A 13499-nucleotide genomic window follows, 5' to 3' on the forward strand; every position below is an offset into this window, starting at 1 on the left:
AACGAGAGACGGGAGCTCAGACAGAGAGACGGGAGCTCAGACAGAGAGACGGGAGCTCAGAACGAGAGACGGGAGCTCAGACAGAGAGACGGGAGCTCAGACAGAGAGACGGGAGCTCAGACAGAGAGACGGGAGCTCAGACAGAGAGACGGGAGCTCAGACAGAGAGACGGGAGCTCAGACAGAGAGACGGGAGCTCAGACAGAGAGACGGGAGCTCAGACAGAGAGACGGGAGCTCAGACAGAGAGACGGGAGCTCAGAACGAGAGACGGGAGGTCAGACAGAGAGACGGGAGCTCAGAACGAGAGACGGGAGCTCAGACAGAGAGACGGGAGCTCAGACAGAGAGACGGGAGCTCAGACAGAGAGACGGGAGCTCAGACAGAGAGACGGGAGCTCAGACAGAGAGACGGGAGCTCAGAACGAGAGACGGGAGCTCAGACAGAGAGACGGGAGCTCAGACAGAGAGACGGGAGCTCAGACAGAGAGACGGGAGCTCAGACAGAGAGACGGGAGCTCAGACGAGAGACGGGAGCTCAGACAGAGAGACGGGAGCTCAGACAGAGAGACGGGAGCTCAGACAGAGAGACGGGAGCTCAGACGAGAGACGGGAGCTCAGACAGAGAGACGGGAGCTCAGACAGAGAGACGGGAGCTCAGACAGAGAGACGGGAGCTCAGACAGAGAGACGGGAGCTCAGACAGAGAGACGGGAGCTCAGAACGAGAGACGGGAGCTCAGACAGAGAGACGGGAGCTCAGACAGAGAGACGGGAGCTCAGACGAGAGACGGGAGCTCAGACAGAGAGACGGGAGCTCAGACAGAGAGACGGGAGCTCAGACCGAGAGACGGGGAGCTCAGACAGAGAGACGGAGAGCTCAGACAGAGAGACGGGAGCTCAGACAGAGAGACGGGAGCTCAGACAGAGAGACGGGAGCTCAGACAGAGAGACGGGAGCTCAGACAGAGAGACGGGAGCTCCAGACAGAGAGACGGGAGCTCAGACAGAGAGACGGGAGCTCAGACAGAGAGACGGGAGCTCAGACAGAGAGACGGGAGCTCAGACAGAGAGACGGGAGCTCAGACAGAGAGACGGGAGCTCAGGACAGAGAGAGCCGGGAGCTCAGACAGAGAGACGGGAGCTCAGACAGAGAGACGGGGAGCTCAGACCGAGAGACGGGAGCTCAGAACGAGAGACGGGAGCTCAGACAGAGAGACGGGAGCTCAGAACGAGAGACGGGAGCTCAGACAGAGAGACGGGAGCTCAGACAGAGAGACGGGAGCTCAGACAGAGAGACGGGAGCTCAGACACGAGAGACGGGGAGCTCCGACAGAGAGACGGGAGCTCAGACACGAGAGACGGGAGCTCAGACAGAGAGACGGCGAGCTCAGACAGAGAGACGGGAGCTCAGACAGAGAGACGGGAGCTCAGACAGAGAGACGGGAGCTCAGACACGAGAGACGGGAGCTCAGACAGAGAGACGGGAGCTCAGACAGAGCGACGGGAGCTCAGACACGAGAGACGGGAGCTAGACAGAGAGACGGGAGCTCAGACAGAGAGACGGGAGCTCAGACAGAGAGACGGGAGCTCAGACAGAGAGACGGGAGCTCAGACAGAGAGACGGGAGCTCAGACAGAGAGACGGGAGCTCAGACAGAGAGACGGGAGCTCAGACAGAGAGACGGGAGCTCAGACAGAGAGACGGGAGCTCAGACAGAGAGACGGGAGCTCAGACAGAGAGACGGGAGCTCAGACAGAGAGACGGGAGCTCAGACAGAGAGACGGGAGCTCAGACAGAGAGACGGGAGCTCAGACAGAGAGACGGGAGCTCAGACAGAGAGACGGGAGCTCAGACAGAGAGACGGGAGCTCAGACAGAGAGACGGGAGCTCAGACAGAGAGACGGGAGCTCAGACAGAGAGACGGGAGCTCAGACAGAGAGACGGGAGCTCAGACAGAGAGACGGGAGCTCAGAACGAGAGACGGGAGCTCAGACAGAGAGACGGGAGCTCAGACAGAGAGACGGGAGCTCAGACAGAGAGGCGGGAGCTCAGAACGAGAGACGGGAGCTCAGAACGAGAGACGGGAGCTCAGACAGAGAGACGGGAGCTCAGAACGAGAGACGGGAGCTCAGACAGAGAGACGGGAGCTCAGACAGAGAGACGGGAGCTCAGACAGAGAGACGGGAGCTCAGACAGAGAGACGGGAGCTCAGACAGAGAGACGGGAGCTCAGACAGAGAGATGGGAGCTCAGACAGAGAGACGGGAGCTCAGAACGAGAGACGGGAGCTCAGACAGAGAGACGGGAGCTCAGACAGAGAGACGGGAGCTCAGACAGAGAGACGGGAGCTCAGAACGAGAGACGGGAGCTCAGACAGAGAGACGGGAGCTCAGAACGAGAGACGGGAGCTCAGAACGAGAGACGGGAGCTCAGACAGAGAGACGGGAGCTCAGACAGAGAGACGGGAGCTCAGACAGAGAGACGGGAGCTCAGACAGAGAGACGGGAGCTCAGAACGAGAGACGGGAGCTCAGAACGAGAGACGGGAGCTCAGACAGAGAGACGGGAGCTCAGACAGAGAGACGGGAGCTCAGACAGAGCGGCGGGAGATCAGAACGAGAGACGGGAGCTCAGACAGAGAGACGGGAGCTCAGACAGAGAGACGGGAGCTCAGACAGAGAGACGGGAGCTCAGAACGAGAGACGGGAGCTCAGACAGAGAGACGGGAGCTCAGAACGAGAGACGGGAGCTCAGACAGAGAGACGGGAGCTCAGACAGAGCGGCGGGAGATCAGAAGAGAGACGGGAGCTCAGACAGAGAGACGGAGCTCAGACAGAGAGACGGGAGCTCAGGACAGAGAGACGGGAGCTCAGACCGAGAGACGGGAGCTCAGACAGAGAGACGGGAGCTCAGAACGAGAGACGGGAGCTCAGACAGAGAGCGGGAGCTCAGACAGAGAGACGGAGCCAGAGAGACGGGAGCTCAGACAGAGAGACGGGAGCTCAGACACGAGAGCCGGGAGCTCAGACAGAGAGACGGGAGTCTCAGACCGAGAGACGGGAGCCTCAGACAGAGAGACGGGGAGCACAGACAGAGAGCCGGGCGCTCCGAACAGAGAACGGGAGCTCAGAAGAGAGACGGGAGCTCAGACAGAGACTGGAGAGCTCAGACAGAGAGACGGGAGTCAGACAGAGAGACGGAGCTCAGACGAGAGACGGGAGCTCAGACAGAGAGACGGGAGCTCAGACAGAGAGACGGGAGCTCAGAAGAGAGACGGGAGCTCAGACAGAGAGACGGGAGCTCAGACAGAGAGACGGGAGCTCAGACAGAGAGACGGGAGCTCAGACCGAGAGACGGGAGCTCAGACAGAGAGAGGGAGCTCAGACAGAGAGACGGGAGCTCAGACAGAGAGCGGGAGCTCAGACAGAGAGACGGGAGCTCAGACAGAGAGACGGGAGCTCAGACAGAGAGAGGGAGCTCAGACAGAGAGACGGGAGCTCAGACAGAGAGACGGGAGCTCAGACAGAGAGACGGGAGCTCAGAACGAGAGACGGGAGCTCAGACAGAGAGACGGGAGCTCAGACAGAGAGACGGGAGCTCAGACAGAGAGACGGGAGCTCAGACAGAGAGACGGGAGCTCAGACAGAGAGACGGGAGCTCAGACAGAGAGACGGGAGCTCAGACAGAGAGACGGGAGCTCAGACAGAGAGACGGGAGCTCAGAACGAGAGACGGGAGCTCAGAACGAGAGACGGGAGCTCAGAACGAGAGACGGGAGCTCAGAACGAGAGACGGGAGCTCAGACAGAGAGACGGGAGCTCAGACAGAGAGACGGGAGCTCAGACAGAGAGACGGGAGCTCAGACAGAGAGACGGGAGCTCAGACAGAGAGACGGGAGCTCAGACAGAGAGACGGGAGCTCAGAACGAGAGACGGGAGCTCAGACAGAGAGACGGGAGCTCAGACAGAGAGACGGGAGCTCAGACAGAGAGACGGGAGCTCAGACAGAGAGACGGGAGCTCAGACAGAGAGACGGGAGCTCAGACAGAGAGACAGGAGCTCAGACAGAGAGACGGGAGCTCAGACAGAGAGACGGGAGCTCAGAACGAGAGACGGGAGCTCAGACAGAGAGACGGGAGCTCAGACAGAGAGACGGGAGCTCAGAACGAGAGACGGGAGCTCAGACAGAGAGACGGGAGCTCAGAACGAGAGACGGGAGCTCAGACAGAGAGACGGGAGCTCAGACAGAGAGACGGGAGCTCAGACAGAGAGACGGGAGCTCAGAACGAGAGACGGGAGCTCAGACAGAGAGACGGGAGCTCAGACAGAGAGACGGGAGCTCAGAACGAGAGACGGGAGCTCAGACAGAGAGACGGGAGCTCAGACAGAGAGACGGGAGCTCAGACAGAGAGACGGGAGCTCAGACAGAGAGACGGGAGCTCAGACAGAGAGACGGGAGCTCAGACAGAGAGACGGGAGCTCAGACAGAGAGACGGGAGCTCAGACAGAGAGACGGGAGCTCAGACAGAGAGACGGGAGCTCAGACAGAGAGACGGGAGCTCAGACAGAGAGACGGGAGCTCAGACAGAGAGACGGGAGCTCAGACAGAGAGACGGGAGCTCAGACAGAGAGACGGGAGCTCAGTCCAAGGGAGGTGAAGCAGCAATTGCAATGGGGCTACAAACAGCAGAGGGGGAAAGTGAGAGCTCAGTCCAAGTGCTGAGAACTCTCCTAAGCTCTCACACATTCCATGGATTTGAACGAATACCATCCCTCTTGGTAAACATACTACTTCTATCCCTCAGAAGGGCACACATTTCAAATTCCTGCCATAAGTCTTCTTATGGATGTCACCGTTAAATCTTTGAAACACAATTTGGTCACTCACACCCGTATTTGGACTCGTACCTGCATCACTCACTGTCTGTACCTTGATGCAGTAAATGCAGGAGTCAGGGGAAAGAGATATCGTGGTGAGGCTAATCCTCCGGGGACAGAGATTCAAATCCCACCACGGCAGCTGGTGAACTTTAATTTTAGTTAAGATCTGGAAGTGAAAACTTGTCTCATTAATGGTGACCATGACAAGTTTAATCAACGTTTGTAAAAACCCATCTGGTTCATTAATGCCCTTTAAGGAGGGAAAACTGCTGTCCTTACTTGGTCTGGCCTACACGTGACTCATAAAAATCCCCTCTGAACAAGGGCAATTAGGGATGGGCAATAAATGCTGGCCTAGCCAGCGACACCCACATCCCATGAGTGTATAAAAAAAAATTGAGGTGAAAGTGCTAGACATCCTGAACAATATAATAGTCACCTATTTTATACAAGTGCATTTATAGCAAATTAACTAATATTGCAGCATTAGCCAGGAATGAGCCATCTGCAAAATAGTCAGGGGAAAACGGTAACTGTCTGGTCAACTCCTGGCAGTGCTGTCCCTGTGCTGTAGCTGCCCTTATAACTTAGTCTATACTAACCCTTAGCAAGTTGAGTCATACCAAGGTCTCCTTTCATACCAATGTTTCCTTTCACCTTATAACATTTCAACAATAAAGCTCAGCATTGAAGATGTTATGAAAACAATTTCATCTTAACAAAGTCAAAGAAAATCCCCAATTTATGTTTGCAAAATATTAACAAACATTTCCAAAACCTGAGGGCAAATTGTCATGAAACTATCATATTTTTCATAATGTTATTATTGGGGGATATTGTAAAGTAGGCTCATGTTTGTGTGTGTGTATGTGTGTATGTGTGTGTGTGTGGATGGTTCTGTCCGCGTGACTAATTTAATTAAATTAGAGATGGATAGACTGCAAGGCTGAAATTATCACAAGTCAGGTGAGTGAACTAGGGTAAAGTCTCAGCAGATAGGGTATGAATGAAATTTGCATTTTAAGATAAGTGGAAAGGTTTTTGGTTTTCAAGGTGACAAGGTAGGATGTTTACAATGAACAAGATAAACAAGGCAGGTTATTACATTGATTTTTCCCAAAAGCGGCATCCATAATGACAACATAAAAGATGTTGATATTATGGGAAAAGTAAATTCCAAAGACATGGGGGAAACAATGGGATTTACAGATTAAAGAGGAAGGAATATATTTAAAGGGGGATTGGAAGGCTATATGGGATGTAGCTGTGTAAGTTTTGAAAGGCACACTATGTGAAACAGACTTGGGGAAAAGCCTCTAGCCACTTTGTAGAAGTCTGCTGTTCCAGTAACCAAAGTTGTGTTAAAAGCCTTTGGAATTCCACTGTCGATTGGGTGCTTATGGTAACCTTGCTGGATTGTTGCTATAAATTTAAAATCTATTTTGGACTGTTGCCTTAAAGGGGCTGCTTATCTGGGAGTCAGGTTAATTAGGATTTTTGGGAATTGTTATAATATTAAGTAACTGTGTCAATTGTAATCTTGTGTATGTGTTTTTTTTCTGTTGTTAATACATGTTTTAAGTTAATTTCTAAAATCTCTAAAGGTGTTAGTGGACTCATTACTTCTGAACTCAGTGCACAAACCTTCTCGTAATAAATACAAATTGCAAAACAGTTGTAATAGTGTGGCCAAGTTTCCTTTGTGGATTTGGTCAGCCTGGCAAATACCACCTGCTGTATCATAACAAAATACCTATTAGAAAACTGAAGCAGTAAAGACACAAAACCTGTGGACGAGCTCCTTTACCTGTAGAGATTCCCACAATCCCATTCCAAACAGGAATACAAGAAAGAGAGAAAATCCAGGCTGCCTCCTACTAATATTTTTGTACCAAATTGATACTTTGACATGACTAAGACATGAGATGAGTGTAAACATTTCAACCAGGGAAAGGGAAATTCACGGATCCTGGGCTTGTTGCCTCCCCAATCTGTTTTCCCTTTGCACTGGTTATACACTTTACTCTTGCAATACACAGCATCACTAAACCTGACCATATAGTTTTAGTGCTAGAAACTGTCAAACTACCTCTTGAACAAAACCACTGACACAGTATTAACTGTAGCAGGTGACAGTCTGTTCCTGTGTACCATTCTGTATCAGTGCCTGCAAAGATGTCTCCCTCCTCTTATTTGCAATTAATCTTGTCATTTTCGACTGAATTAATGGCTTTGCCAACATTGCTGAGTAACTGATTGCTGGATACACAGAGTTTTGGACGATTCACTCTTTTCTCTCTATCAGAAATCAGCTGGTGTGCACTCCACCACTTCCCAAATGAGGGACCCAGATTGGGAACTTACCATATGAAGCCTCATGAGGACAAGACATGATCTATACCATGTGGTGTGATGTTATATAATATATATATACACACACACATATATATATACCTATATATATATATTTATATATTTATATACACCATGTGACAGGGAGGCCATCACACATCCATCGTCAGCTAAGCTAAAATGAAAAGCAATTAAAAAAAAACATAACTTTACAACAGTTAGAAAGCAAAATATTTAACAAAAGATTTTTTTAGTAAAATTCTTTGAAGTGATGAAAAGGAAGCTGAAAATGTAAACTGATAAAAAAAAATGAAGAGATGTGGATTAACGAAGCTTTACCTTTCATTATTTAAGGAAACTCGGGGTGGATCCAGGTTGGGATTCTCCATTGATTCCATTTGTGGACATCGCAGGAAATAGTAGAGTGTGTGCAGAGCGTCTGGAGACCATGTGATCGGCTGCTGGCGGCCATGACGACAGGGGCTCATTCCTGGAGACAATGTGTTTGAGCATTGCAGGTGGTGCATAGCTCGAGACACCAGATCACCTAAATTTGAATCATAACAAAAAGGTCAGAAACCAAGATGAGGCCACAACTTGAGCGTAGGTGAATGGTATATATTTTAGTCATGTATTTTCTCTTTCTAGTGGCCAATGGGCCTGATGTGCGTTTCTAATATTTGTGTTTTTAACATATATTCCATCTTTTTAAAAGTCACCAATAGTTTCCCTTCATTATCCAGCTGAACTGATTTGTCTTTTGCCTGGTTTATTTTTTACCTATCCAGTCATAGTGGAGATTTTCCTACAATGGTTTGTGTCTGGAGGATTTATGCTTGGTTCCCTTCTATTTCTCATCTACATGCCACGTCTCAGCAACATCATCTGAAAACATCACCATCTCCCTCGATCCCTTCACTGATAATGCCAATACCATTGTCTTTGTAGCCAGTCACAAAGTCTCTTCTTTAGTCATCGATTCCATTCCTTTCCCAAGCCACTGTCTGAGGTTAAACCAGACTCTTAACAAACTTGGTGACTGGCCTGTGATCCCGAATTGAGCTTCTAACCCCACATCCTTCCATGAAAAAAACTGTCTATTTCCATCTCTGTAGTATTGCCTGATGCAGGATATTGTTACAATCTTGGTAGGGACCAGTAACTTTTTGTTTAAAGTAGGCAAAATTCCACTATTAAAACAGAAGAATTTTTACCATACAAGAGTCAACTAAGCAAACACTAAACACTGCCTATACTATACAAAAACAGAATTACCTGGAAAAACTCAGCAGGTCTGGCAGCATCGGCGGAGAAGAAAAGAGTTGACGTTTCGAGTCCTCATGACCCTTCGACAGAACTTGAGTTCGAGTCCAAGAAAGAGTTGAAATATAAGCTGGTTTAAGGTGTGTGTGTGGGGGGCAGAGAGATAGAGAGAGAGACAGGTTGGGGGGGGGAGGGTGTGGTTGTAGGGACAAACAAGCAGTGATAGAAGCAGATCATCAAAAGATGTCAACGACAATAGTACAATAGAACACATAGGTGTTAAAGTTAAAGTTGGTGATATTATCTAAACGAATGTGCTAATTAAGAATGGATGGTAGGGCACTCAAGGTATAGCTCTAGTGGGGTTTTTTTTTTATATAATGGAAATAGGTGGGAAAAGGAAAATCTTTATAATTTATTGGAAAAAAAAGGAAGGGGGAAACAGAAAGGGGGTGGGAATGGGGGAGGGAGCTCACGACCTAAAGTTGTTGAATTCAATATTCAGTCCGGAAGGCTGTAAAGTCCCTAGTCGGAAGATGAGGTGTTGTTCCTCCAGTTTACGTTGGGCTTCACTGGAACAATGCAGCAAGCCAAGGACAGACATGTGGGCAAGAGAGCAGGGTGGAGTGTTAAAATGGCAAGCGACAGGGAGGTTTGGGTCATTCTTGCGGACAGACCGCAGGTGTTCTGCAAAGCGGTCGCCCAGTTTACGTTTGGTCTCTCCAATGTAGAGGAGACCACATTGGGAGCAACGAATGCAGTAGACTAAGTTGGGGGAAATGCAAGTGAAATGCTGCTTCACTTGAAAGGAGTGTTTGGGTCCTTGGACGGTGAGGAGAGAGGAAGTGAAGGGGCAGGTGTTGCATCTTTTGCGTGGGCATGGGGTGGTGCCATAGGAGGGGGTTGAGGAGTAGGGGGTGACGGAGGAGTGGACCAGGGTGTCCCGGAGGGAGCGATCTCTACGGAATGCCGATAAGGTGGGGTGAAGGGAAGATGTGTTTGGTGGTGGCATCATGCTGGAGTTGGCGGAAATGGCGGAGGATGATCCTTTGAATGCGGAGGCTGGTGGGGTGATAAGTGAGGACAAGGGGGACCCTATCATGTTTCTGGGAGGGAGGAGAAGGCGTGAGAGCGGATGCGCGGAAGATGGGCCGGACACGGTTGAGGGCCCTGTCAACGACCGTGGGTGGAAAACCTCGGTTAAGGAAGAAGGAGGACATGTCAGAGGAACTGTTTTTGAATGTAGCATCATCGGAACAGATGCGACGGAGGCGAAGGAACTGAGAGAATGGGATGGAGTCCTTACAGGAAGCGGGGTGTGAGGAGCTGTAGTCGAGATAGCTGTGGGAGTCGGTGGGTTTGTAATGGATATTGGTGGACAGTCTATCACCAGAGATTGAGACAGAGAGGTCAAGGAAGGGAAGGGAAGTGTCAGAGATGGACCACGTGAAAATGATGGAGGGGTGGAGATTGGAAGCAAAATTAATAAATTTTTCCAAGTCCCGATGAGAGCATGAAGCGGCACCGAAGTAATCATTGATGTACCGGAGAAAGAGTTGAGGAAGGAGGCCGGAGTAGGACTGCAACAAGGAATGTTCCACATACCCCATAAAGAGACTGGCATAGCTGGGGCCCATGCGTGTACCCATAGCCACACCTTTTATTTGGAGGAAGTGAGAGGAGTTGAAGGAGAAATTGTTCAGCGTGAGAACAAGTTCAGCCAGGCGGAGGAGAATAGTGGTGGATGGGGATTGTTCGGGCCTCTGTTCGAGGAAGAAGCTAAGGTCCCTCAGACCATCCTGGTGGGGGATGGAGGTGTAGAGGGATTGGACGTCCATGGTGAAGAGGAAGCGGTTGGGGCCAGGGAACTGGAAATTGTTGATGTGACGTAAGGTGTCAGAGGAATCACGGATGTAGGTGGGAAGGGGCTGGACAAGGGGAGAGATAAGGGAGTCAAGATAACGAGAAATGAGTTCTGTGGGGCAGGAGCAAGCTGACACGATCGGTCTACCGGGGCAGTTCTGTTTGTGAATTTTGGGTAGGAGATAGAAGCGGGCCGTCCGAGGTTGGGCGACTATCAGGTTGGAAGCTGTGGGAGGGAGATCCCCAGAGGAGATGAGGTCAGTGACAGTCCTGGAAACAATGGCTTGATGTTCAGTGGTGGGGTCAAGGTCCAGGGAGAGGTAGGAGGAAGTGTCTGCGAGTTGACGCTCAGCCTCCGCGAGGTAGAGGTCAGTGCGCCAGACAACAACAGCACCACCCTTGTCAGCGGGTTTGATGACAATGTCAGGGTTGGACCTGAGAGAATGGAGTGCAGTAAATTCAGAGAGAGACAGGTTAGAATGGGTGAGAGGAGCAGAGAAATTGAGACGACTAATGTCGCGCCGACAGTTCTCAATGAAAAGATCGAGAGAAGGTAAGAATCCAGAGGGAGGGGTCCAGGTGGAGGGAGAATATTGGAGATGGGTAGATGGATCCGTTGAACTGGGAGAGGACTCCTGCCCAAAGAAGTGAGCCCGGAGACGAAGACGGTGGAAGAAGAGTTCAGTATTATGCCGAGCCCGAAATTCATTGAGGTGAGGGCGTAAGGGTATGAAACTAAGTCCTTTGCTGAGCACTGAACGTTCAGCATCGGAGAGGGGAAGGTCAGGGGGTATAGTGAATACACGGCTGGGGCTGGGATTGGAAGATGGGGTGGGGACGGAGGGACAGGCAGGGGTGGAGGGTCCTAGATGGGTGTTGGTGTCGATGAGTTGTTGGAGCTTGCGTTCCTTAGCACTTGAGAGAAAGAGAAAAAGTTTCTTGTTGAGGCGTCGGATGAGCCGAAGGATAAAATGAAACTGGGGGCACGCGCAGCTTTGAAAAAGGGTACGGCGATGCTGCTGGAGGGAGAGGTCGAGTGTGTTCATATGGCGACGCATGGCACTGAGTGTGGATCTCAGGATGTGACGGGAACAGCCGTCCGAGAAATGTTTTATGTCCCGGAGATACCTGTAATCCTGGGTGGGTTCGAAACATGAGGGGTGGAATTTCAGTTGAAATCCACGTGGGGTAAGTCGGAGACGGAGACAGTCACTGAGAAAGGAGATATGGCTGTGAAAGCGGGTTTTAGTAAACACCTTGTCAAACACTAGGAGGGAAATGGAAAGCAACGAAGGTGAGCAAGACAACAGAGAAATACGGAAATCTTGTCGCAGAGAGGAACAGAACTTCTTCAAGGAGGTAGGCATTTCTTGAAGAGCAGTGGCAGTCAATTAAACACAGAGATAAAAACAAAAAAACTGCGGATGCTGGAAATCCAAAACAAAAACAGAATTACCTGGAAAAACTCAGCAGGTCTGGCAGCATCGGCGGAGAAGAAAAGAGTTGACGTTTCGAGTCCTCATGACCCTTCGACAGAACTTGAGTTCGAGTCCAAGAAAGAGTTGAAATATAAGCTGGTTTAAGGTGTGTGTGTGGGGGGCGGAGAGATAGAGAGAGAGAGGTGGGGGGGGGGGAGGGTGTGGTTGTAGGGACAAACAAGCAGTGATAGAAGCAGATCATCAAAAGATGTCAATGACAATAGTACAATAGAACACATAGGTGTTAAAGTTAAAGTTGGTGATATCTAAACGAATGTGCTAATTAAGAATGGATGGTAGGGCACTCAAGGTATAGCTCTAGTGGGGGTTTTTTTTTCTGCCTATACTATACTCTAACATGCTGAATTAACATGAGTTAAACATGAATTAACAGGCAAATGGTAGATGAATATAAACTATAAATTGCACCTTAAATGACAGTTACAACTAAGACAGATCTCACAAATTGGCCTGGCAGTTCACTCAGATTTTACTGATCACACATGAATTGCAAAACCCTCAAATTGTGTCTTTCTCACAAGGGATTTCAGCTTCTGTCCTACACAGATCTGATTTCCATTTGACAGCAGCTCCAACTCAGCCTGGAGTTTTTCTTGTTTCTGCTGCTACAATTAGTTACCAGGCAACAAGGTTCAAACTCAGGATGCTCCAGCGACTGCTTGCCACCCAACTGCTCAGTCAATTTTTCCGAGACGACACACCACTGGGTTGGCCAGGCTACACTCCAGTGTCTGTTCACAGGCACAGCCCCAGCTCCCCTGTTGCGCTGAAGAAACAATCGCTGTCAACTGGAATCTTGTCACGTGGGCTAGTTTCGTGCTGCACACCAGATCACATGGTCACATGCTCACAGCGCACACCAAGTCTCATGGTTACCTTTTCACACCACACATCAGGTCATGAGGTTGCATTTTCGAACCACACACGAGTCAGACACACTTGCTGCTCTGTGTCCCTGCATATCCCTCAACCAGGACCCAGCCCCATCTTCAGTTCAGCCTCCGTTGCAAGACAGGGTCTACCCCAAAACACACAAACTCAATTAAAAAAATACAGGTTCCCTCATAATACCTGCTGCTTACTCCCAGGCTTGACTATTCCAATGGTTTTCTAGTCTGCTACCCTCAAAAACTTGAGCTTATTTGAAATTGCTGCCTGCATCCAAACTTGCATCAAGTCCCATTCACCCATCATTTCTGAGATCGCTGACTTACATTGACACTTGGTTCAGCAATATGTCAAATTTAAACTTCTCATCCACATAATCAAACCCCTTCAAGGCCGCATCACTCCCTACCTCTCTAACCTCATCATTCCCTCCTCTGTACCCTCATCACTCCCTCTGCTGTAACCTCATTATTCCCTACCTCTGTAACCTCACCACTCCCTATCTCTGTAACCTCATCACTCCCTATCTCTGTAACCTCATCACTCCCTATCTCTGTAACCTCATCACTCCCTACCTTTGTAACCTCATCACTCCCTATCTCTGTAACCTTATCACTCCCTATCTCTGTAACCTCATCACTCCATATCTCTGTAACCTCATCATTCCCTATCTCTGTAACCTCATCACTCCATACCTCTGTAACCTCACCACTCCCTATCTCTGTAACCTCATCACTCCCTACCTCTGTAACCTCATCAC

General features: G+C 49.9%; 1 protein-coding gene across 1 annotated transcript in view; it reads right to left on the bottom strand.

Moving 5' to 3' along the window:
• The window catches only part of abtb2b (ankyrin repeat and BTB (POZ) domain containing 2b), a 356813-nt gene that overhangs the window by 107330 nt on the left and 235984 nt on the right, over positions 1-13499 (bottom strand). The window contains exon 4 of the mRNA XM_041198333.1: positions 7566-7773. Coding sequence (XP_041054267.1) covers positions 7566-7773 — 208 coding nt within the window. The remainder of the gene's footprint in view (positions 1-7565; positions 7774-13499) is intronic.

Source organism: Carcharodon carcharias, chromosome 10 (genome assembly GCF_017639515.1).
Source record: "Carcharodon carcharias isolate sCarCar2 chromosome 10, sCarCar2.pri, whole genome shotgun sequence".
Lineage (NCBI taxonomy): Eukaryota > Metazoa > Chordata > Chondrichthyes > Lamniformes > Lamnidae > Carcharodon > Carcharodon carcharias.